The 23,588-nt window shown below is 42.0% G+C and overlaps 1 protein-coding gene and 1 long non-coding RNA gene across 2 annotated transcripts; one reads left to right on the plus strand and one right to left on the minus strand.

Moving 5' to 3' along the window:
- Window positions 1–6,304: 6,304 nt before the first annotated feature.
- On the minus strand, window positions 6,305–7,393 carry LOC135186192 (uncharacterized). The gene is made up of 2 exons (XR_010306754.1): window positions 7,303–7,393; window positions 6,305–7,211 (listed from the first exon to the last, which is right to left on the minus strand). It is a non-coding gene; the product is annotated as an uncharacterized LOC135186192 (long non-coding RNA).
- On the plus strand, window positions 6,969–17,818 carry WEE1 (WEE1 G2 checkpoint kinase). The gene is made up of 11 exons (XM_064163714.1): window positions 6,969–7,523; window positions 9,994–10,202; window positions 10,654–10,720; window positions 10,807–10,979; window positions 11,859–11,980; window positions 12,601–12,747; window positions 13,140–13,235; window positions 13,317–13,402; window positions 13,600–13,770; window positions 13,861–14,006; window positions 16,428–17,818. Exons 1-11 carry the CDS (start codon window positions 6,969–6,971, stop codon window positions 16,576–16,578), a joined length of 1,923 nt encoding a protein of 640 aa, XP_064019784.1. The 3' UTR covers window positions 16,579–17,818.
- Window positions 17,819–23,588: the final 5,770 nt, after the last annotated feature.

Here is a 23,588-nt window from a genome sequence, read left to right on the forward strand (position 1 = left end):
CATGAATGTTCAAGGTTTTTTTTCTTACATTTCATTGTTGATAGTTTCTGGAAAAAGATGGCTGGAATGGTGGCTTTAACTTTGCAAACATGTAACTTCAGTTCTTCTCGTATCCCAGGATAGTTTCTGACTATTATACAAATCTGAGTATTTTTTCCTCTTTCATACTAGTGGGTTTGCTGCAAGCATTCAGAACTAGCTTGGTCAGGAAAAGATGTAGTGTTTTTTAAATTATTTCTCTGACCAGTGTCTTGTCATTATTTATTCTTGCAAAACTCCAAAGTCAAAGGTTGTGCTTCCATAGCGTGGGTTCGTATTACCCTACAAAGGCAAACATAATAAGTAAGCCAGACTTAAACTGCCGAGTGTTTAAAGAGAAGCCGAGGTGATTACCTGTGTCTTATCTGTGAGGTCTGGACTGGTAACAGACTTGTCTGCAGAGTGGAGGCAACGGTGTGGAAGGGGAAGGAGCCGAGCAGCTGGTAAGCTGATGCTGTGTGTCAGAAGGACCTGTTGTGGAGGTTAGATGGGCTGAAATCGGGTTAGGTGGGAATACTGGTGAAAGGAATTTCGGGAGCAAGAAACCAAGAATATGACCAAAAAAAGGCAACTCAGCATTTGGCAATAGGAATATCCATCTATTTCCCGTGGATTTTGCTTCTCTCTTTGAAAGTTCAGTCTCAAAGAGAATGCTTTGGCACGCTAGAAGGAAATGATTTGTGAAAGAGGCTTCCTATAGAATAAAACTACTCAGTGCATCACTTCCTCTTAAAATTTTGCTCCCGCATTTCCTTCGCTCCCAGTCACAATTTTGCTGTCAGATTTTTATTCCCAGTCTATGCCAACACCTCCCCTTAAACGAATGAAAGCAAAGCCTCCTTGCAGTCAACGTTTTCTTTTTAAATGTTTCTACCGTTTTTCACCACCCTGGGATTTTCTTTACTGCAGATCATTGCCTCCACTGATAGTAAAAAGAGAGGCAATTATTGTCAGTGCTTTAGGCTGATGGCCTCCTGTGCCAGACGCACCAGGCGTAACAATGGCACAGATTCTGCCCTAAAGACCTAATGCCAATGTACACATGAATAGGCTGACGCTGCGAGAGGGTGTTTTTATAAGGGTAAATCCTGAAGCCTGACAGCGAAGTTGTAAACAGCCGTAATCCCTGATGGTGTCATTGATCTCAGCGACCGATCAGCTGACCGATACCAGAGATCCTGAGGCTGTGGGAGAACAGGCATGCAGTGTCTGCTTAGCACACAAGAGGAGGGCAGAGCTGATAGTGCAGACAAACAACATGTCTGAGCTGTTCTTCCTAAACTTCACTCTAGTTCCTAACCCCCACAACCTCTCAAATGCTGCCGGGAGTAATTTGTTGAGCCGGATACTCTGGTTTCTGTGATGACCGTTGTGCACTAAAGAACCGCTCTGCCTGCGGTGTGCTTCAGAGTGCAATGCACAGCAGCCTTCCCCAGGGAAAGGAAGCTATTTAATCGGTGTTCAGCCGCCAGAAAAAGAAGGCAGGAGTAAAGATGTGATCGTGTTTCTGAATGTGGCAACTGCAGTACTACAGCTGTTGAGGTTAGTTAGATTGCACACCTTTGTTGACCATAGCTTCTACTTAGGAAGGTGCAGCAGTTCGCTGTATCGAATCTATGTCAGTGACTCAGATGGCCACTGAATAAAAACCGCGAAATGTTCTGTAAAATTGTTTCTGCAGTTTTCAAATACAGCACAGATGAACTTCCACTAACAGTTGGGTGGGAAGCAAACTACCTTTCTTAAGCACTAAGGCATTAAGAGACTGGACATGAAGTTTAACTTGTGTACTATCCGCCTATTACTACTGTACAGTTGTGTAGGACTTTGAAAACTTATTTATTCAGCCTGCACTGTTTTTTGTCCTGAAAAAGAGAAATTAACATGTGCCTTGTCTTTGCAGATGCAGGAATTAAAACTCCAGTCGGTTGCTGACAAAAAGGTACTCCTAATTTTTGCAAAGCAGTATCTCTTTAAATACCAAACCCCCCCCAAAATAGTTTTGCTTCATTGAAAAAAACTTAGAAAGCTTGGACCACTGTGACAAAATACTACAAAATCAAGACTCACTTTCAGTTCTTGTGTCATGAACAGTAAACGGCACTCTAAGGCATAGAAACAAGCATTTTCCCCTGTTGTTTTAATGTGTATGTTAAAATGTAGCTTAGGTGTTGGAAGAAGTTTGACATCCCATTGATGTTTGTTTTTTTCATTCTGCTTGTAAAGTTCACTTGGTCAAAGGAAACTAACAATCTAATTAGACCATCACCATTAGCAGTAACATTGCATCACCACTGACACCTAACCCTACCAGGAATGTGATACCAGCCGTTTTCAGGTGAGGTTTATATTCAAAACAGACTTTAGTTATCCCAATAAACGTGCAAGCTTATACTGACAAGCAAGCACTTTTCCTACAGTCTGTGAATTTAATGAAAATGTGACCCTCTTAAATCCCATCTATCTCAGGTTCAGAAGCAGTAAGATATTTTATTTGGATTATTTTTGTTCTGTTTAGATTATTTGAAGCATTTTACCCAAAGGAACAGAAAAGCGTTTACGGTTTCAGGGCATGAGTGATTGTGTGGACTTTTTTAATAACAAAAGTGTCTTGTGTCAACCACTCCCCAGCATTTTTAGTCTTTCTGTTATTTATAATGACTTGCCAGCCCTTACGTTGACTAGTTGCTGCGTTTTACTTACTTTTTGGGGAGCTTTAGACTCTCCATTGTGTTACTGCTTGATTCTATAGTATTTGGCTGAAATGCTCTTGAGCAAGTGAGGCAAGACAAGGGGAAAAGGATGACTGTTTAATATCTGACAGGTCTGGTGGCATAACAGAAAATACCATGTGGCTGTAGGAAGCTCCTGGAGAAATGACAGTGTTTACATGCTACATTTCCAGTGGTCTCTTTGCTTTAGTGTAGAGCTAATTCAGATTTGAATGTAGGTTCTCATGATTGAGGTTTGTGGAACAGACAGGATTAGCTGCTTTGTGCTTGTAAACCAACATACTCAAGACAGTAAGATTCTTGAGCATGATGTTGGTGGGAAAAAGGTGTCTGAGCTTCTTGAAATTATTAGTAGGCTTTTATCTTTTTATCTGCATCTCAAAAGTGTTTGCAAAATGTCTTGCCTTAAATGATATGCATGAGAGAGTATTAAAATTACTAGCAGTAAAGCTGAAATAAAATGAGTACCTCATGGTTTTGCATGTCCCCTGAAGGAGAAACAGAAAGTAATTTTGTGATATTGATACCACTTCTATTCTGATCATTTTACCTTCACTTCAGCACAGGAATGGGGCATTGTAATTGTAGCTGGTTTCAGTCATGGCAATCATAGAATCAACCAGGTTGGAAGAGACCTCCAAGGTCATCCAGTCCAACCTATCACCCAGACCTATCCAGTCAACTAGACCATGGCACTAAGTGCCTTATCCAGTCTTTTCTTTAAGACCTCCAGGGACGGTGCCTCCACCACCTCCCTGGGCAGCCCATTGTTTTGGAGGAATTTTCTAATCTGAACACCACTCTTAGGAACAGATTCTTTTACAGTTTTCTTTGGAAGCAGAGATTTCATGGCAGGCAAGAAGGGAGTCACTAAAAATTGTTGTGTGTCCTCTCATAGCAAGAAACATTGACCTGTTTGTGACTGCTTGACAAAACCTGTGCTTTTTTAATGTACCTGTAAATTATAACCGGAGTGTTTTCAGATCTTCCATTACTTTCCAAGATGTTAGGCCTAGAAGCTACTCTTTACTTTGGGAGGCATTCTAGGTGCTGTCATATTCTCCATTCTATTCTCCAACTTGTTCTCTTGATTTTATTATATCCTTGAGAAATGTTCTTGTCTGTATGCAGACTATAAGCTCAAAAGAGTCAAAGGATTGCAGCATCAACTAGAAGCATAGCAGAGAATCAGCGATAGACCTTGTAATGAAAAAAATGAGGTTGCCAGCTAACAGCAGCCATGAGCAGTGCAGCCCTAGATAAAATAACCTTTGAAGTGTTCTACTTGAAACTGACAGTGGCCCAGGGACAGTATCTCCATTGGCACACTACCATTGAGACCCATTGGCTCTGTATGTGCTGAGCTTTGTGTGAGCACTGGAACACCATCACTGGTACAGGCGACAAGCATGTCAATCCCTCGTTACCTGCTGGAATCCCCAAAAAGCTGGAAATAGCACAGATCTGTCCTTGCTCTCTGTTCACCAGCAACAATTTTGGTGCAGGTAGCCATAGTGGTTTTGGTTTGCATATAAGCAGCTTGAGCCTGTCTTCTTCTGCTTGCTCACTGCATTTACCCTTCTTGTAATATGATAAATACATGATAATTTCACAGCTGTGCTGGCTGATGTACAATGGGTTTCATCTAGCTTATGGCAGAACTCTTCAATTTGATCAAAGTGGTTTTGGGGGACTGCAGATAAACATTTAAGTGCTGGAATTAGCCATTGTTCCATTTCTTTCTCATTCATCATTATTTGGGTTCCTCTGCTAGTCACAGAAGAACAATGGCTTCCCTTGAGCCTGAGCTTGAAAACTCCTAGCAGGTAAGTGTTTCTGGTAGCAAAATCTCCAGTGCACCACACTGATATTTTTAAGTTTAAAAGCAAGTATTAAATAAGAAAACTTCCATCAGAGGCAGTTTTTGCAAATATATCCCGAGAATCCTTGAACCACACAAAAATTGTAGGAATAGCAGTCAGGTACTGTCTCAACATCAGGTTATGTGCTGTTACATCTATTCAAAGGATCAGGGCTTTAGTTTGCGAGATCTACAGAGGCTTAAAGGTGCAACTTAATTAGATTCAGAGAATTTGGGATGAATTTGGCTTGTCAGGTATGGTGCAGAAGTCAGCAGAGGCCTTCCCTGCCTACCCATCTTCTGTGATGAGGCCCATTGGTAATGTGCTAGGGGAAAACCATATTTTTAACATGACCATTTATAGTCCCACAAACTACAGCAAAAGAAGAACTGATGCAAATTCAGCACAGCACACTTATAAAGCCAATGAATGCAGACTTTATATAGCAACTATGCATTTTGTTTAGGTTACATTTTTATTCAGTATTTCCATTTCTTACTTGGTCTCAGTGTGAGAAATACTCAGAGATGTGATATTCAAGCAGAGCTGCTTCTTGTAAAAGAAAAGGGTAGCAACCCACACATCTTGAGGTGATGAAACTCCCAGCAAAGCTGTTTCACAGCACATGCATGAGGAGTGTGTGAGTGAAGTGAGACTAATTTAAAATGCTCTTGTGTTCATGCAGTGCTGCTGGCAGAGTCAGTTGCTTCTGCATGTGCTGCAGGTTTTAGTACTTGGCAGGGTACCAGTGAGAGACGTATGTGAGGGTTGTGGCACCCTGTGTGGTAGCTTGCCACAAAGAAATGGGTATTTTCAGGCCGAAGAGGTTAAAAAGGAGGAGTCATTAGCATGAGTGTGGGATACTAGCATCTCCAGTGTTGTTTCTTACATCCCAAAAGCACACAGACTTGGCTCATGGAAGCTGTGTGAATAGCACTAGTGTGGAAAGGAAAGGAAAAATATTCCAGTTTTTAATTTGTGTTTCAATAGAAATCGTGTTGAAAATAATTACCTGTTGGAGATAAGTGTCTCATTCAGCAGGCAGCTGAGCTCTGCTATTGGTACATCTACACTCCAGCTGTGGCCACAGGTGCTGGAAATGTGTCCAAAGTTGCTTTTGAGGCTTCTGCCGATGGACATAAGGGATCAGCAGGTCTTCAACAGGATACCAGCAAACGTCAGAAACATGATTAAGTACAAACTTCTATTTTCTACTGATAGGGCTTTAGGCGTTTCAGGAAGAGGAGTAGGCTTTTGTGAAGGGGATATGATCTGTACTGCAGTCTGGCCACAGCTATCAAGGCACTGCCTGCGCATCCAGGGGATGGTGCCTACCTAGGGCAGCACACAGGCATACACACTTGGCTTTCTTCGCATTTGGAGCTCCTGCAGCCAGGAAAAAATGCATTTTGTTACCCGAGGGCTTAATTTTAAAGTGATTTGGTGTAGGAGAGGGAGTGGCAGCTTTATTTCTCCAGTTACATTTAACCAAGGAGGAAAGAGATGGAAAATGAAGCTAAGGAGCCAAGTTGGATCACAGACAGGGAGATGATCTGTGTGGTAAAGGGCATCTGCTGCAAATCACATGTGTCAGGCTGAGACCCTGTGCTTGCTACCAGCATGTGGTGCGGTATTTGAGCACACGAATAGTTATTCATAGCACACGAGCAGTTATTTACTAAGTGTTTATTTTTAATGTAGCTCAAAAAGCCGTCTTTAACTGGCTGAAAAGGAACTGTTAACTCTTCTCCGGGGCTAGGAAGCGAGGACTTGTGCGCACTCCTCCAACCAACCAAGCGGGAACGGAACCACCTTGTCGTGAGGCTAGCAGTTGCGTCCTGGGCAGGGCAGTCTGCTGCCGTCTCCGCCTGTCGCACGCCTGCACCGCGGGCGGTACCGGCCCAACCCGCCGGTCAGCGGGCTGCGCTGCCGCCGCTGGGCGGGGTCCTGCCGCGGGCTAAGATGGCGCCGGGCCCGCGCCTCACCGGTGCCCCGTGCGCGTGTAGCCGCCTCCAGGCGAGCCGGACCCCGCCCCCTCCGCCCTCACCGCCGGCGGCGTTCGCGCCAAAGAGCCCCGTGACGCGCCCGTGTGTGGGCCCGCCCCCGCCCGCCGTGTTTTCAAACCCAGGGGGTGGGCGTCATTGGCTGGCGTGCGTGCCACGTGACTAACGGTCGCGGGAAAGCCGCGGAGTCCGAACAGCGCGAGGCGAGCCGTGCTCAGGGGGAGCGCCGTGCGGAGCCGCCGTCCCAGCCAGGGGCGTATCGCAGCCAGTAGACTTGGGGGCAGCGCAGCGGCAGTGGTTCGGCCGTGAGCGGGGCTCGTCTGCGAGCCGCTATGAGCTTCTTCAGCTTGCAACAGGCGGCGCCGCCGCGGCGGGTTTCGGCCCGGCGGGCGGCCGCCCCGATTCGGCAGAAGCTGCTGTTTCTGGGCGGCAACAGTGACTGCGAAGAGGAGGAGGAGGACGAGGAAGAGGAAGGCGGCAGCAGCGGCAACAGCACCGGCGAAGACTCAGCCTTCCAGGAGGCGGACTCGCCGCTCTCATCGACTCGGACCCCGGCGCGAGGCGACCCGCCCCTGCTGGAGGAGGAGGAGGAGATGGAGCCCGTGGCGGCGACGGCGCTGCCGGACGAGGGAGACTCGTGGGAGGAGGAAGGGTTCGGCTCCTCACCGGTAAAGTCGCCTGGAACCTATTTCATGGCCGGGTCGCCCTCACCGCCGCCCCCTCACAAGGGCCGCCGCTGCTGCGGACACTCTCCGCCACACCCGGCAGCTAGCGGTTACCGATCACGGAGCGAGGAGCCAAGTTCGCCGCTGCCCGACTACCCCGGCACCCCGCCTCACAAGACTTTCCGCAAGTTGCGTCTCTTCGACACCCCGCACACCCCCAAGGTGAGGCATCTGCCCCGCGCAGGAGCGGTCCCCCGATCGGCCTCTCCGAGCTGAGGGCGGAGTGGGGGGGTGCTGGGCAGGGCCGGGCGGGGCTCAGCGGAGCCGCTGGAGGTGCCGCGCTGGCAGTTGAAACTCGGGGGTTAAAGGACGGCAGAGGCCCGGTGCCGGCGAAGGAACTGCCTGCCCCACCCCGCTAGTCCGTAACGGAAAGTTGTTGGCCTGTGCCCGGGGCCGTGCCCACGGCCCGTCCGTTAAAGTTATGTAACCCGCGGGGGGCGACGCTCCGCCCGCGCCGCTGCGGCCGGGCCCCGCGCGCCGGTGGGCCCGGCAGGGGGAAGGGGGCGGGCGCGGGCGGGCGCCGCCTCCTCGTGGTGGCTGGGGCCGGCCGTGGGGCCGAGGCGGGTGCCGCTCGGGTTATTCGTCTGCCCCGGCTGCTGCGCTGTCTGATGGCAGACCGCGGCCCAAGGGGACGGGGAGTGCAAAGCGGTAGCGCGCCCCCAATACCGTGCTTTGTCCTGTACTGGGACCGTGGGCATGCGACAGCCCCTTAAACATGCAAGAAGTTTTTACAACGCTTGTTTTGGGTTTTGGTTTCTTAAATTTATATATACATATTTATATCTACAGATGCAGGTACTCCCCTTTCACTGTGTTTTGTGGGAAATGGTTTTTTAAACACGAAAGTAGTACGTTAAACTCATAAAATAAGTACTTAAGCGTTGTGTGGGCATTTATACCTTTGTCAACCAGAAAGTTGAAGCGTGAATTGGAATTCCTTCTTGCGTCTGTCAGTCGGTGTGACTGGAGTACTGCTGCCATTGCAGCCTACGCTGACGCGAATTTCATAGCTGCGCTCTTTTGCATCCAATGTAAAAGGTTCTTTGAGTAGCCCATGTTGTTAAACTCATGGATTTGGAAGCTTAAAGGGCTAGGTAGCTCTTAACTCTGCCAATAGCAGACTTCTGGAAAGGATTTCCACTTTTGAACTCTACAGTCATGTAAAACACTGCATAGTGAATTTAAACCTAATGGTAATGGGTTTGCTTTCTTTGTTACTTTTCATATAGCACTTTAGAAGTAATCCAGGGATAATCCCTGGGGATAATCTCTCAGTGGTCTATAGATTGAAAACAACTGATTTAAGGTGCGAGGAGGGCAAGCTTCTTAATTGGTTTTCTACAGCTTTCATCTCAAATGAGGTTTCACTGGTTGAAATCAGTGGTACGTGTTTTGAGATAGTAAAACTCGTGATTATATACCCCGTCCTTGGAAACGTTCCAGATCAGGCTGGACAGGGCACTGAGATACCTTATCTGGTTGAAGATGCCCCTGCTTACTACAGGGGAGTTGGACTGGATGACCGTTAAAGGTCCCTTCACACCTAAACAATTGTATGGCCTTATATTTAAGCACAAGCTTTAGAGATCCAGTATTCTGGAGTGTGACACTAAACCCAAGGTTTAGCACTGCAATTCAGTGGCATTTTTAGATTAGGTGCCCGAAGTCTCTGTGAGTTATCTTGGAGAGCTTATCTTTGAAATACGGAAGAATCTATCAGTTTAAGGTATCCAGTGGACGTACTGAAATGTCTTGAAATGCATAGTGACTTAAAAGTGTTTATCTAGTCCAGATTAGAGGAGTGCATTTGAGATTCTCAAGTATGGAGCCTTTTTCCTTACAGTAGTTTAAACTTAAGTTATGTTGGGCTTTTGTTTTGAAGGGTATTGCTAGGAAAAGGCAATACTCCTCTTTGCGATTCAAATGGATCAGTGATTGGCATCCTCACCAGAATGTAGGAGACTCAGGTGCAAACTTCCTTACCCAGCTGAGAGAGCTTTCGCCATGTGCCTGGCAAATGCCTGGTCGACAAGGTACTGCCCAAAAGATCTATTTTGGTTATTGAACTGATGGTGCAAGAGGCATCTGTACATCAGTATTAAATTTTTTTTTTTTTTTTTTTTTTTTTTTTTTTTTTTTTTTTTAGCTTGCCACCTAAATTTATAGTCACCAAAGATCTCATATCTGATATAACTTTCATTTCTCATATATGAAAATCATGGTGATACAGCAGGGAATGATCCACATGTTTCATCTGTTCATTTCATACACGAAGAATTGTCTCAGAAATAGAGGTGAAAGGCAGAAAAAAACCTGCTCTTGCAGTCTTTCCTGTCTTTTAAAAAATATTTTAACATTCAGTAATTTTATCACACGCTTTTGTGTGGATTGTAAAGCCTGATAGAGTCCTTTTTGATAGAAACGAAAATATTTAAACAATTCATGCTAACTTTGGTGGCAGAATGTTGTAATGGCTTTCAAGCATGACATGACTGCATATCTAAACCAATATTGAGGCTATAATTATTTTTTTTGTATGTGTCTTTCATGTGTTTCATTGTTGTGGCTTTTGTTTGTTTGATTTTTTTATATGTGGTGTGTTTGTGTTTTTTGTCTTTTTTATTTAATACAGAGTTTGCTTTCTAAAGCACAAGGAATAGGCTCTAGCTCAGTCAAACTTCGAGTGGGCTCTCTTTTTATGAATGTTGGGAAATCAGAGAAGCAAGAAGAAGATATTAGACAAACACCTCATGTGAACATCAATCCCTTCACTCCTGATTCCATGTTCCTTCACAACTCTGAAGGAAAATGTCGGAGGAGGAAGCGAATGCACTGGAATGAGTGAGGAACCTCTGTCTTCCTTTGTTAATTTTTTCTTTAGAACTTTTAGCTGCTAAGGTTTCATTTAAAGTTGTTTTTATGATAGTACCAGATTTGAGATGTCTGATGTTTTGAAATAACTGTTTAGCACTCAATGTTTTGATTAGTGTACAGAGAGGATAGATTAGGCTGTATCCTACAGTCATCTTGCCAAACTGAATGAGCTTTGCACACAGTCTTTTCTTGAGGGGAAAAATATGTTGAATAAATGGTACAAAACATGAAGAGATTACAGAGATACCATCATTTTACCTTTATTTTATAAGTTGTGCTCACAAATGTCTAGTGTTCAATTAAACTAAACTTAGGTAGAATGGGAGAGATAGATCTCAAAATTAACAGCTGCTAAACTTCAGGTTTAAATTTACTTAAGCCATATTACTTATGCTAAAGTACCTGGTGTGAATTTCAGCTCCTGTGGTGAGGACATGGAAGCAAGTGACGGAGAGCCTGAAGATGAAACTATCAGACCTGCTAAGGTAATTATGAATCTTTAGAATTTGATACCGAGTGAAGTAGTTTGTGTATCTGCATATCTAAGTATTTTCCTTTTCAATCTTTGCAGAGGATAACAATAACGGAAAGTAACATGAAGTCACGGTATGCGACTGAATTTCATGAATTGGAGAAGATTGGATCTGGTGAATTTGGTTCTGTGTTTAAGTGTGTGAAGAGGCTTGATGGCTGTATTTATGCAATAAAGCGGTCCAAGAAACCCTTAGCTGGCTCTGTGGATGAGTGAGTATTTTTTTTTATGTTAAGAGTTAAGTCATTCTCTTAGTCCTTTTACTTCCCATGTCTCTTCCTATTGGTATCTAGAGAAGACATTTAAGGGAAAAGTATAAACATGTATGGATTAAATGTAAACCAGGTACGATTTCAAAAGAATTTTTATTCTGAACATAGTGCCGTTGTGGGGAAGCAAGGTTACTTGGCCTTTCTCCTAGCAGGCATTTGTCTCAATGTTCCATATGGAAACAGATTGTTCTTGTCTGAAATATCAAGAACAAGGGTTAGTTAATTGCATTAATGGCAAGAGGGGCTGCATGAATAATTGGCAGTGATGATCCTTTGAGATAGGAAATGAAAGCAATACTGCAAAGAAGGTTCTTTTCCTTGTCAACTTGTGGCATGCATATTAGGCCAGTTTTGAGATGGGTTTTTTTTTGGCATTTGTGAACGAGCCTGCAATTCGTGACTTTTTCCCCTCACTGTTTTAACACTTACAGTATAAAACTCTAGAAGTTTACATTGCTCAAAATTGCATACTGGACTTGGAAGAAGTTAGGAATGTTCAGTTTGGTCATGCTCCTGGCTTACAGTCATTACTTTTTCCCTGAAACTTCAGATGATTCTCAAAAGCTTGCTGCTGATATGTAATAGAAGTAGCAGCTGCCTCAAGAATTATCTGCAACGGAATATGAGTTTTGGTGTTCCACACACTTAATCTTTTAATGCTGTGTAATGCAAATTCATGTTAATATGCCACAAAACTAAATGCATAAATTTTAATTAGAAACCTGAGCTGGCAGAAGAGTATGATATAAATGTTTCTATTGAGCTGAAATCAGACTAATTTAATATTCCTATGTGCTGTTATTTTTTTGCCTGTAACAGACAAAATGCTTTAAGGGAGGTCTATGCACATGCAGTGCTGGGACAGCATTCTCATGTAGTAAGATATTACTCTGCATGGGCAGAAGATGACCATATGCTTATACAGAATGAATACTGCAATGGTAAGTAAAGTTTATTGCTTGCTTTCAAAATTTTTGAAGATTTATACAAATCCCTAGTCCTAGTTAGGAATTGACTGCCCTGCATGTAGCTTGTGCCATTGTTGTCTCAAATGTTTAATGTTCTTTTCTACTGGAAAAGGTGTATCAGGTATATATAGTAAAAACTAGTAAATTACAAAGTCTTAAAATGTTCAAGAACATTGGAAGAATAGTGAGGCATTTATAAACAGCAGAACTGTTCATTCTTCTACATAATAATACAAACTGATATTGAGAAGATTACCAGATGGTTTCCTTTTGAAAAGGGAGGTGGCTCTGATGTGTGAAGTATTTTTCCTGTGGTTGATATTCTGCCAGAGATTTGGAAGAGAGAGAGAGGTATTTTCCTCGTGTTGGTTTTCCAGTTAATTTGCACTACTTCAGGAAAATAATTTTGTTGCATTACATAGCTGTAAAGAGGGGAACACAGTACTAGATTCCTGTGTATCTTTAGCAAGTTCTTGGTGACATATTTTTTGTTAATTTTGGGAGCTAGTTGTACTTAATTTTGGAAGCAAGCTGTCATTACTATGTCAACTGTTTGATGTAAAATTAGTTGTTTTCTTTTGCTGTTGTCTCAGGTGGCAGTTTAGCAGATGCCATAAGTGAAAATTACAGGAACATGCGTTATTTTACTGAACCAGAACTGAAGGACTTGCTACTTCAGGTAGCTCGAGGCTTAAAGTACATTCATTCAATGTCACTGGTACACATGGATATCAAACCTAGTAAGTTTGCACACTGTTTTGCACTCTCTTGACAACTTTCTCAGTTAATTTAATCTGATGTAGAAAAATGAGCAGTTAGCCACACCTTATTAACTGTAAATTCTTCAATGAAGTTCTAAATAGCAGTACAGATATGTCAGTTACAAAATTGGCTAGCAAACCTAAACTGTAAGTTTATCTTGGGTTCTTTTTGTGTAATTGACGCTACTTGCATAACACTTGGCTCCATTCCCAGCCCAGCGGCCAGGAGTAACTTACAGCTTCTTGTTCTACATACTGGATATGTATAGAGTTAAAACTTCTGTGTGGCTAAAGCAAACTGTAGTGAAACTCAGTGAATTGGACAGAAGTTGTGTGGGTGTTTTTTTAAAATAATTATACTCTTTTTTCAGGTAATATTTTCATATCTAGAACATCAGTCCCAAGTGCAACGTCAGAGGAAGGTGATGATGATGACTGGTCATCTGATAGGGTCGTATTTAAAATAGGTGAGAAGCAGCATGCTAGTGCTCGAAAGAATTGCATTGTTGTGTTTATCTTCTGAAATATAACTTTCTTTGCTTTTGCAGGTGACCTTGGTCATGTAACTCGAGTATCTAGTCCACAAGTGGAAGAAGGTGATAGCCGTTTCCTTGCAAATGAAGTCCTACAAGAGGTAACTGTTCTGTTTGTGGAAAGTAGTGGTGTCTGCATGCTGTCTGTCACTTCTTTGCTGGAGAAGGAGGAACTTCCTTAATGCTAAGCCCTTTGAACACTGGTAGTATTTGAAAGGGAGTGTAATAGTGTGGATGTGTTCAGTTCAGCTGCAGTGAGTTGGTGGTATGTGTAATAAGTTTCTGTTTATTTTTCAAGAACTACACTCATTTGCCGAAAGCAGATATTTTTGCTCTTGCTCTGACTGTTGTCTGTGCTGCTGGAGCTGAACCACTTCCAACCAATGGAGACCAATGGCATGAAATTCGACAAGGAAAACTACCTAGAATACCACAAGTGCTTTCTCAAGAGTTACTTGACTTGCTAAAAGTAAGAACTCTCATACTAGGGGCTCAGACATGAGTGGAATTTACTCTATTATCTGCCTTAACTCGAATGACTTATTTTCTTTTTTCCAAGGTTATGATTAATCCAGATCCAGAGAAAAGGCCTTCAGCTGTGGCACTAGTTAAGCATTCAGTGCTTCTCTCTGCTGCTAAAAAGAGTGCAGAGCAGCTTCGGATAGAACTGAACGCTGAAAAATTCAAAAACTCTCTCTTGCAGAAGTAAGTAGTTCCTTGGGATTCTTAAATATAAATGAATAGGCTCTCATGTGATCATAAATTGATGATATAGCAGGACTAAAACCTCCTTGTTCCTGCAGGAGGTCCACAAATCTGTATGCCTATACACACCTGAGAGTACAAAGTGGGTTATATGATGTTGCTCCATCGAAGGAACACCTTGAGCACTCTTGGGCAGTCTCAAATACACTATTAGTATTCAAGACATACAGAGCACTACAGTTGTAAGAGGAAAAAAAATGTTTGAAGCATAATGCACACTTCTGTCACATAGATTGTAACTTTCCTCTGTATTATATGAATCTGTTTTCCTAAGTCATTTGTACATTGAAACATGTTGGAAAACGTGACTTAAATGAGCTGTCTTGAAAAAAATGGATGAAACAGCACATCAGGAATGTTTTTGAACTATTTTGACTTGGACAGAAGAGTGTTATTAGGTTACCAGAGAACCATTTTTATCAGAAGGTCATCTTGTCCTACCCCTCGCTCAAAGTTTTAATCCAGAGATGAGTGTTTGAAGATGTTCCCTTTAGCAAAGTCTGATTTCTGCCCAAGTTTCAGAGAGAGTTAAGAATCATGGAATCGCAGAATACTTTGGGTTGGAAGGAGCTTTTAAAAGTCATCTAGTCCAACCCTCCTATAGTGAGCAGGGACAAACCTTTGCAGGTATTAGGTGTAACAGGCAGGTTTCTGACTGGCTTGTTTTGAATGAAGATGTTAATTTTGCATTCGTATTCTCTCCATTGCTATTTGCTTTACTTGCCATTGTTACAGTCTGAACCTAGCCCAGCTTGCAATTTTATATGGTAGTCTTACAAATTACACTGTCTGCAGAGAGAATAATTGGTCAGTTTGTGCAGGCTATTCAAGGACAGATTTGCTGAGATAACTTGCTTATGTGAAGACAACAAATTTTTGTATTGTATGAAAGGGGGAGTTACCAAAGTCAACGTTTTGTGAAGACTACTTCTGGCCTGACAACAAGTAGTTAACAGTTGTAAAATAACTGCAAATCCAATAAATATTTTAAGAGCACTTATCCACAGTAATTTTTAATGTTGTGTGGGTGGGGTAGTGTTGTGTAAAATAGTTCAGGGTAGGTATTTTTGTTTTATTTTGCCTTTTTAACACTTCTGATTTTGACCCCTTTAAGGCACCACTTGTGTTTTGAATTCATTGTCAATGCAAGGAATCTTTGTCAAGAACCTCAGCTTTTCTACTGTGTTTCCTTCAGAGGAAGGAAGAATTCAAGATTAGATTTCTAGGGAAGAGTGGGAATACATTGTAAAACTTAAATTCCTGGTTGTGGTGGGTGGGTGGCTGTGCACATGCATGCATTTTTAAGTTCAATCTTTAGGGAAGAGGACTAAAAATTGATTGCATTCTCTTTCAGTGAACTGACAGAGTGACTGGGAAATATTAGATGCAGTATAGATGTTAATGTTTTGCCTTAAAAGAATGAGAGTAGCTTATTAAATGGAAACATTTAACATTATGTACACCTACACCAATACGCAGCAAGCTTGTAAAATTTTATCATTGGAAATCAACTGTGAGGTGAGATTACAAATAATAGTTCTTATGGTGGAGAAAACTCCTTCAAGGGATAGTTTGTATAGGAAAAGAATAGAGGGAATTCTTGCACTTAACCATATGTCAGCATTTGAGGAAAAAAGAGGTGCATGGGGAAACCCTTGATAAAGATAACTTTGCTTTTTTGTCAGACTACTTCATAGTTTTATCATGAGCTTTGTCTAACTTTGTCCTCAAAGTGAGCATTAATAATTGTCTGAAACAGTAATTGACAGAATGTGCACAGGGACAATGGTCTGAGCTACCTTCAGTGATTCAGCCTTGCAGTTTTGGGTTCAATTTTTTATGTAAGGCAGAAAAAGATTTAGGTAGTGATAAGCTTTTGATGTACGTACACAGAAGACAGCTTCTTGACTTGTTGGTTAGCAGTTATGTTCATCTGCATTCATTTGGGTGTATGTCTGTCTGTTTGAATCTTGAACAGTGGATGTGGCGGAATGCTTCATCTGGGCAAACCTCAGTAAGCAGCTCTTAAGTGATTACCAGAAAGTGAACAGTGTCCTGCCATGTTGTAGGAATTAAAGTGTGGAGCTGCTTATAAAAAAGGTGGATTTCAAGATGAGGGTTGGGTGAATTTGTCATTTCTTTCCCTTGTTCTTCAAGAGAAAGAATGTGAACTAATAAACATCCCACTTTGGTCCTGTGAGTTGTAAACAGGTGCATACAAATGATAATGGTCTTAGAATGACCTAAATTGGTACAAAGTCTTAAGTTCTAACAGCTGTAATTCACTTAAAACACACTTGCTGTGATGTGCTTGCTGGTACTGTTGCTTACGTGTGACTCAGCTTTCTCAATGTCTTGCAGAGAGCTGAAGAAGGCACAGATGGCAAAAGCTGCAGCTGAGGAGCGAGCGCTGTTCACTGACAGAATGGCAACTAGATCTACGACACAAAATAGACCATCTCGACTCATTGGAAAGAAAATGAACCGCTCAGTTAGTCTTACTATATACTAACTATGAAGTCTGAAAGAACTGCTGAGGATGGCTGTACATCTTTGCCAGACTGAAGCCTCTAAGGGATTCAAGGAAGCATTCAATTCCTGTTCTCTTCTCCTGTCTTTGATTGGTGTCATTAGTTTTGCAGGAATTGCTTCTGGATTTTTTACTTGTACAGTACAGCTGATGAACTGTGTTAACCATTCGAGTTACTGGACTCAGTTACTATCCTGTCTATAGAGGATCCTGGATGTTAATCCATAGGCCTTTCAGTTACACTGTTAGATGTTACATCGTCCCAGGGTTAACCACTATAGTGGTGTGCTGCTTTGTAGTGTTACAGCATTGTAATAAGAAGTAATATCCCTAATGATCTTTAAGAGGGAGGGAGGGGGCCTTGCTTTGATAGTTAATGATATTTTTTTTTTTTTTTTTGGAGCAGAGGGGAATAAATTTTGAAAGACAGGCTTTAAAGCCATCTACACTCAATGTACCTGATACCAGGTAGACTTTTATTGTGAATTTTATTTGTATATTCAACTGGGAGCACTTTGTAGGCATTGCGTAAACCACAGCTTAGAAACCTGTGGAATTCAAGTGCCATGTGGAACTGCTGCTATTTTTAGTTTGTTGTCCTTGCTGTAAACTGTAGCATTAAAACAATCATTATTGTGTTAAGAGGCTTCTTGTAAAAATAATTACGTGAAACAGATCTAAGCTGCATTTTAGTGAAGGCAGCATTTTTCTCTGGAAGCTAGTGCATTGTGAAATAATGCACCCATGTAATATTTGGACTCTCTTAGTGTAGTGCAATTGTTAATGTCTTGGCTATTGATGTTTTGTAATTTTAATAAGGTTCTCTAAATGTTGATATTCGCTTCCATTGTCTGTTCTTAAGGCTGTTGTATTTTTTTTCAGTGTTGGAGTACTTGTAAATAATTTAGTGTAAGTGTTTAAGTCATGCTTCATTGGTCATGTACATAAGTTTTGGTCGTGCTTATAGTATACTATACCGAGACTGCAGTCTGAGATGCCAGCAGACAAAGCTTAACTATTCAGTTTCAAGATGAGCAGAATGTGGCTGTCATAACCTGTACTGATGTTGGACCTAGGCTGACAGATGTTACTAAAAATAGAACAGTTGTAATTACTGGCTTGTCTCTTCATTAATTTTAGTTTAAGCAATGTTTCCCATTAGTGCTTTTACTTGTTCTTACTAGTGTTGAGTTTGCCAATTAAAGGTAAAAGTTTTGTTTAATACTGTCTAATACTTATTTAACTCTGTAGTTGTGCAAATACAATACTGAGTCAGGAACATATGATGGCATATCCCAGTTAGATCTGCTTCCTGCTCCTGTGTGATGCTTGTGGCTCCTTCTCATGAAACTGAGGTAACGTATTTGTTGATAGTTACTTCAGGAGAGAAGCGCCAGTCCGTGTGTAAATATCTCATAGCAGTCTGTCCCTACAGCCTTCAGGAATGGTACTGCCTGTTAGAAAGCCCCTGGAAGATTTAACGTGGAGCCCATAACTGAAGATGAAGGATTAGAAGAAACTCAAGACCTGGTTTTGAGGTAAGAAGGGAGACTTGTGTTTCTGAGAATGGGAAGAGAACTGCTTGTTTAGAAGTTGGGAAGAAAACTGGGAGGAATTGGAATAATGTAGGTGTGATGGTTGCTTCAAACTAGCACAGTAGGGAACACGATAACAACATGAATGCAAAACAGATGTTAGATGATATGTGAAATTTAATAAAGCCATAATAGATTAGTCTACTGAGGTGTGCTAGAATTGAAGGTGAGAAGCTGTATGTGAACTGAACGGACTATCAAAATGTAGCTTTGCAATTAGCAAATGAAAATTGCCAAATAACTTTATTTGTAGGAGTTGTCAGAGCTATTCATACAAGACAGTGAAATTCAGACTTCAGTACCTTAATTCTCTGAATATGCAGTTCTCAGTAAAAGTTCATGGACTGGAGCTCCATTAAACTTTTACTTTGTATGATGGTCCTTTGTATGATGGTTGTGAGAGAGCTTATGATATCTCATAGGTTTGTTGCATTTTAAGGTTCATCTGCATTAAATGAGACCTTTCTTAAAGCATACTTCTAAACAATAATAAATACCAGTTAGTGGGAAAACAACAAACCAACAGCCTTTCTTGCCCTATAGTGTTATTATAATATGCCCTTTCATCACTGATTTTCAAAATCTTGTAACGTCAAGACAGGTATTTCTATACAAACAAGCTGTACCCAATACCTTTGTAATCATGTTGAGTGCTTTTTGTGTAAAAAAAATCCATGTGGCTGCACCCAAGGAGTGGTTATGAATGGAGTTAAATCCAGTTAGCGGCCAGTCACAAATAGTGTTCCCTAGGGCTGTGTTTTGGGGACAGTTCTCATATCTTTATAAATAATCAACAAAAGGATTGAGATCACCCTCAGTAAATTTAGAGATGCTACATTGGGTGGGAGTGTTGGACTGCTTGAAGATAAGGTTGTGAGGCTCTATGGAGGGATCTGGACAGGCTGTATCAGTGGCCTAAAGCAAAGATGAGATTCAACAAGGCCCAGTGCCTAGTTGCACACTTGGCTTACAACCCCATGCAATGCTACAGGCTTGGAGAAAAGTGGCTGGAAAGCTGTCTTGTGGAAAAGAGCCTAGGGATGTTGGTTGACAGATGAGCCAGCAGTGTGCCCAGGAATGGAGTTGAGAGAGAAGCTTTTTCCTCTACCTAGAAGTGAAAGTGGAAACTGCTTGTATATTTGAAAATAAGATTTCAATTTTATAAGCTGTATTACTTTAGAGTATAACACTGATAAGTGTCATGAGGAAAAGTATGCTTAGTCACTCTGTGCTCATTGAACTAGGGGGAAAAAGCACCTACTAAAACCTGACCAGCTTGACCTCATCTTCAATGTGTTTTGTAGTCTCCAGCAGCACCTGCTGGACAAAAGACTCTACTATACACTGTTATTATTTTGTAGGCTTGGAAAAGATACCTTGTTACTTCACTATATATATGATTTGGTATCTGACATGTACGCACTTCAATAAAACCCTGCATGTGTGCTATCTATAAATATTGTTGCTATAGTCAAGAGCTAGGCAAGAGTCAAAAGCTGGGTTGTTCCCTGCCTGAACCTTATCTTTCTGTGAGCCATGGAAATATCTCAGAGCTGCAAGCAACCTTGGATGGAAGCTGCTGAACTGGATCGTAAGTTCTGGTCTCCAGAAACATTAGAGAGCAAGCAGGAAGAAGCAGTGGTTGGGCAGGACAGCACAGACAGGAAATTAACGTCTTGTTTCTGTTTAAACAGTTGGAATTGGATGAAGATGCTATCTTCCCTAAGTGTAATGCGATTGGGATAAGGGAAAGGGAGGTGCCCCAAGGAGAGAATATTGCTGTGCTTAATTAAACAGGAAGCAAATTATTACTTTAACACATTGCTCAAAGGTCTGATGCGCACACTTAAAAATTAACTGAGATTCTGGATAGTCTTGAAAAGTCTGAATAACTGCTTTCAAAGATCTTCCTTTTTCCCTTCATTTGACTCTTTTCTAATAATGCAGCATTGCTATTTGGCATGGCATCTGAGTAATAATGCTGCTCAGAAATGTTTCTGTACTTGACTGAACACAAAAGCAAAATAATTGACCTAATTCTAATTAATGACCTCTGCATCCCTAGGGTTACTGCCTGGTAAGTGGGCTAATGGACATGAAAACTTGCTGTTGCTGAATTGCCATTTATGCACAGGGAAAGATTCTGTCTGTTCAAGTCTGCATCTTGGTGGAGAAGATCCCATTCACCTATGGATGTACAAACAGAACACACCACTAATGTGGAAGTATTTTAGGCAAGATGTTCTGTAGGGAAGAGATAAGTGGGCCAGAAGTACCTCCTGTTCCCAACTTATTGTGGCCTTTACAGCCACTGCACTTGGATGATCTTCCTGCTTCTGCAACTCTGTCCTCTTGCTTCTTTTCAGTCTCAGCTAGTGAAGTGTTGAGATATTTAGGGTGGAAAATCCCCATATATTTGCTCCATGCCTTAGCAAATGGGATTTCATTCTCCTTTTGGTCTTGTAAATAGAGTCAATACTGATTGACAGTCTTCTACACAAATTCTGCTTAAATGGCTTTTTCCACTGAGCATTTCTCCAATTTCCATCCCAAAACATGGTATCAGATGGTTGCTGCAGTAAATTCCCAAGATTTAATTTCCTCTAACTTTCTGCAAGTAAGCTATTTGTGGTAAAGTGAGTTCTGGAGCATGGTGAGAAAATCAGCTACAAGTGTAAAGATGTGTGTTATCAGGAAGGAACTGAAAGGTAGCTTAATGCTCTTGTGTTTTATCTCTATTATGTTTTGTCAAGTTTGAATAGAAATGCACGTGTTGTGCATAAAATAGAGTAGGAGAGCTCTGCTGGAATCACCTCAGGGTGCTCTAGAAGTCTTAGACGTGAATGGAAAGTAACTTTTTCTGTAGGAGAGGCTGAGCTGCCATTCTGATTCCGCATCTAATGCTGTTTCCTGTTTCAACTAAACTTTTAGTCCCTAATTTCTGCATAGTTTCAGTGAGGATGTTTTTGAGGCATGTGTTCGATGAACGAGATAAAACATTTAAAAGTAATTAGAAATAATAGAAACAAAACCAATTCCTCGAGTGGCTTGAGGACTGAGTTACGGTGTAATGTCAAATATACTAACTGGGCTTCTACACTGTCCCATGCTGCTTCCTTGAGATGTTTTGTGTAAGACTGGTCTGTTCAGAAACTACAAAACGTTGGTCATGAACACTGGTACTTGCCTTAGTATTATTTTCTACTGAAATATTGCTGCGACGTGCCAGATACTGGAACACAGTTTGCTACAAAGCTGGCTTAGTGGTCTTCAGTTTCTGTTTGCTTCAATTTACTTTTCCTGTGGAGAATGAGATGACTGGCCTAGCCAGGAAGACTTTTTTTTTCCTGAGCTAACAAAGCATAAAACTGAGTGTCTGAATTCCTTCCTTGATGGCATTTTAACTGACTCAGTGGCGTAAAAGAAATTTAGTAACAGTTCAAGTGCGTAATCTTTCCTCTGATTAGAACCTCCCTGATAAATACTTATTACTTGGTTAACCAAGGCATAATTAAGCTTCTGTAGGGAGGAGGAAAAGTGATTGACTTCGTGAGGCTTAGCCATCTGCAAGGTCTAGCTAAACCTTCTTCCTGAAAGTGAGTCACTCTGTGAGTCTGTTTTCCCTCCCTGATCTCACCACCCTTCAATCACGTTTTTAACTGTGGTGAGCAAGCAAGATTAGAATCAGCACAAATGTAAACTAAAGTTGCTGGGATCTCAGACAACTTTAAAAAAAAAGCAGAAGTGTGTTAAGTTGCATCAGAACCTACTGTGCCATGTAAGCAATTTAGAGTTTAGTGCTACTAAGGACTTCATGGTTAATTGTGGTCACTGTTAGTTAATGGATTATATGTCAGTCTTATCTTCACAGGTTTAGCATGTAAAGCCTTTGATAAGCAAAGATCCAGACTAGCACACTAAAACAGAATAGTTGCTTAAAATAGCTTACACTTTGGGTGTGGGTGCAGTTAGTCCTGTAACTTTGTTAAAGCTATTTTGGGTAAGTGAAAAAACCCACCCAAACCCAAAGGTTTTGTCCAACAGCAAGTTTGTGTCTAAGAACTTTGTTTTACAAGACTTGCTCAGTTAGTTCCACCCTATAAAAACTATTTTAAAAACATCTGTATAAAATCCTGTACTATGCATAAAAGCATCCTTTTCCTTAACCTACCAAAAGCTGTAGCAGCTGAGGCTTATGTGAACTACTCATTTTAATGAAACATTTAAGCATGAACTGTTAACCTCTTGACTTGAAAGGAGGTATTCTTGGTGGAAAACAAATCCTGCTCTGGCAAAGGATTCCAGCACGTTGTTTAAATGGGGAGTAACAGAAGCCTGCAAGAAGAATAAAGAGATGTACACAGCCTTTTAACAATTATGGGGCATTATGGTTTAATTTCGGTTTTCTGGTCTATAGTTTTTATAAAAATGGACTGTTAAAATCACTGAACACTGTACAAAACAAGTTCTGCCCCTGCCATCAGAAGATGCATGTGTGAACAGGATGAATTGTTTTTTCTCAGTGGCATTTCACAGGACCTTCCTCTACTTGAATGCACTTCAGCAAGTATGTTTGATACTGGTGAGCTTGTGGTTGGTCAGCTACCAAACAGAACATTTTGTTGGGTTGTCTTTGTATACAAAAGTATATTTATCTGAAAATGCAGCAACAGGACCTTCTGTTGCCATCCCTTCTGTCTGGCAGAGCAAACTAGGTGTAGCATTGTTTCCTTGTTTGGTTTTGGCTGAAGTAGAGTTAATTTTCATCATCGTAGTTGCTATTGGACTGTGTCTCACGTGGAGTCAAAGCCTTTTCTGCTCCTCACCTCCTTAAGCAGGCAGACTGAGGGTGGTGGTGGTGGTGATGAAGTTGAGAGTGAACACACGTGGAACAGATGAATAAAGGGATGCTCCATACCACCTAAACCTGGGGGAAGAAGGAAGCAGGGGACATTTGGAGTTGTGGTCGTTGTGGTTTGTCTTCCTAAGTCACCATTATTTGTGACACAGCCTATCTGCTGGCTAAACACATGCCTGTCTTTATCTTGCACCATAAGTTTTCTCACTTTTATGCTTTCAAATTTCTTCCCCATCCCACGGGGGGGAGTGAATGGCTGTATGGGGTTAACTGTTGGCCACTGTTAAACTGCACCTTTGTGCGAAAATCCTACACGGGGAGTTATTTTTCTCTGTGACAATCAGACGGTATCTGCTGTACCGCGGCGTGGAGCTCCCCCACGGCAGCGAGCTCCCGTCCCTCGCAGCGGCCGCGGAGCTGCTGGGGTGGGGCCGCACCGACCCAGGGGCAGCTGGGCCGCGCCCGCGGGGCACACGCTCGCTTCAGCACCTGAGGCCCCTGCCGGCTCTCGCCGCCCTCAGCCCTCGTCTGAGGCGGGC

The sequence above is a fragment of the Pogoniulus pusillus genome, chromosome 24, assembly GCF_015220805.1.
Source record: "Pogoniulus pusillus isolate bPogPus1 chromosome 24, bPogPus1.pri, whole genome shotgun sequence".
NCBI classification, from domain to species: Eukaryota; Metazoa; Chordata; class Aves; order Piciformes; family Lybiidae; genus Pogoniulus; species Pogoniulus pusillus.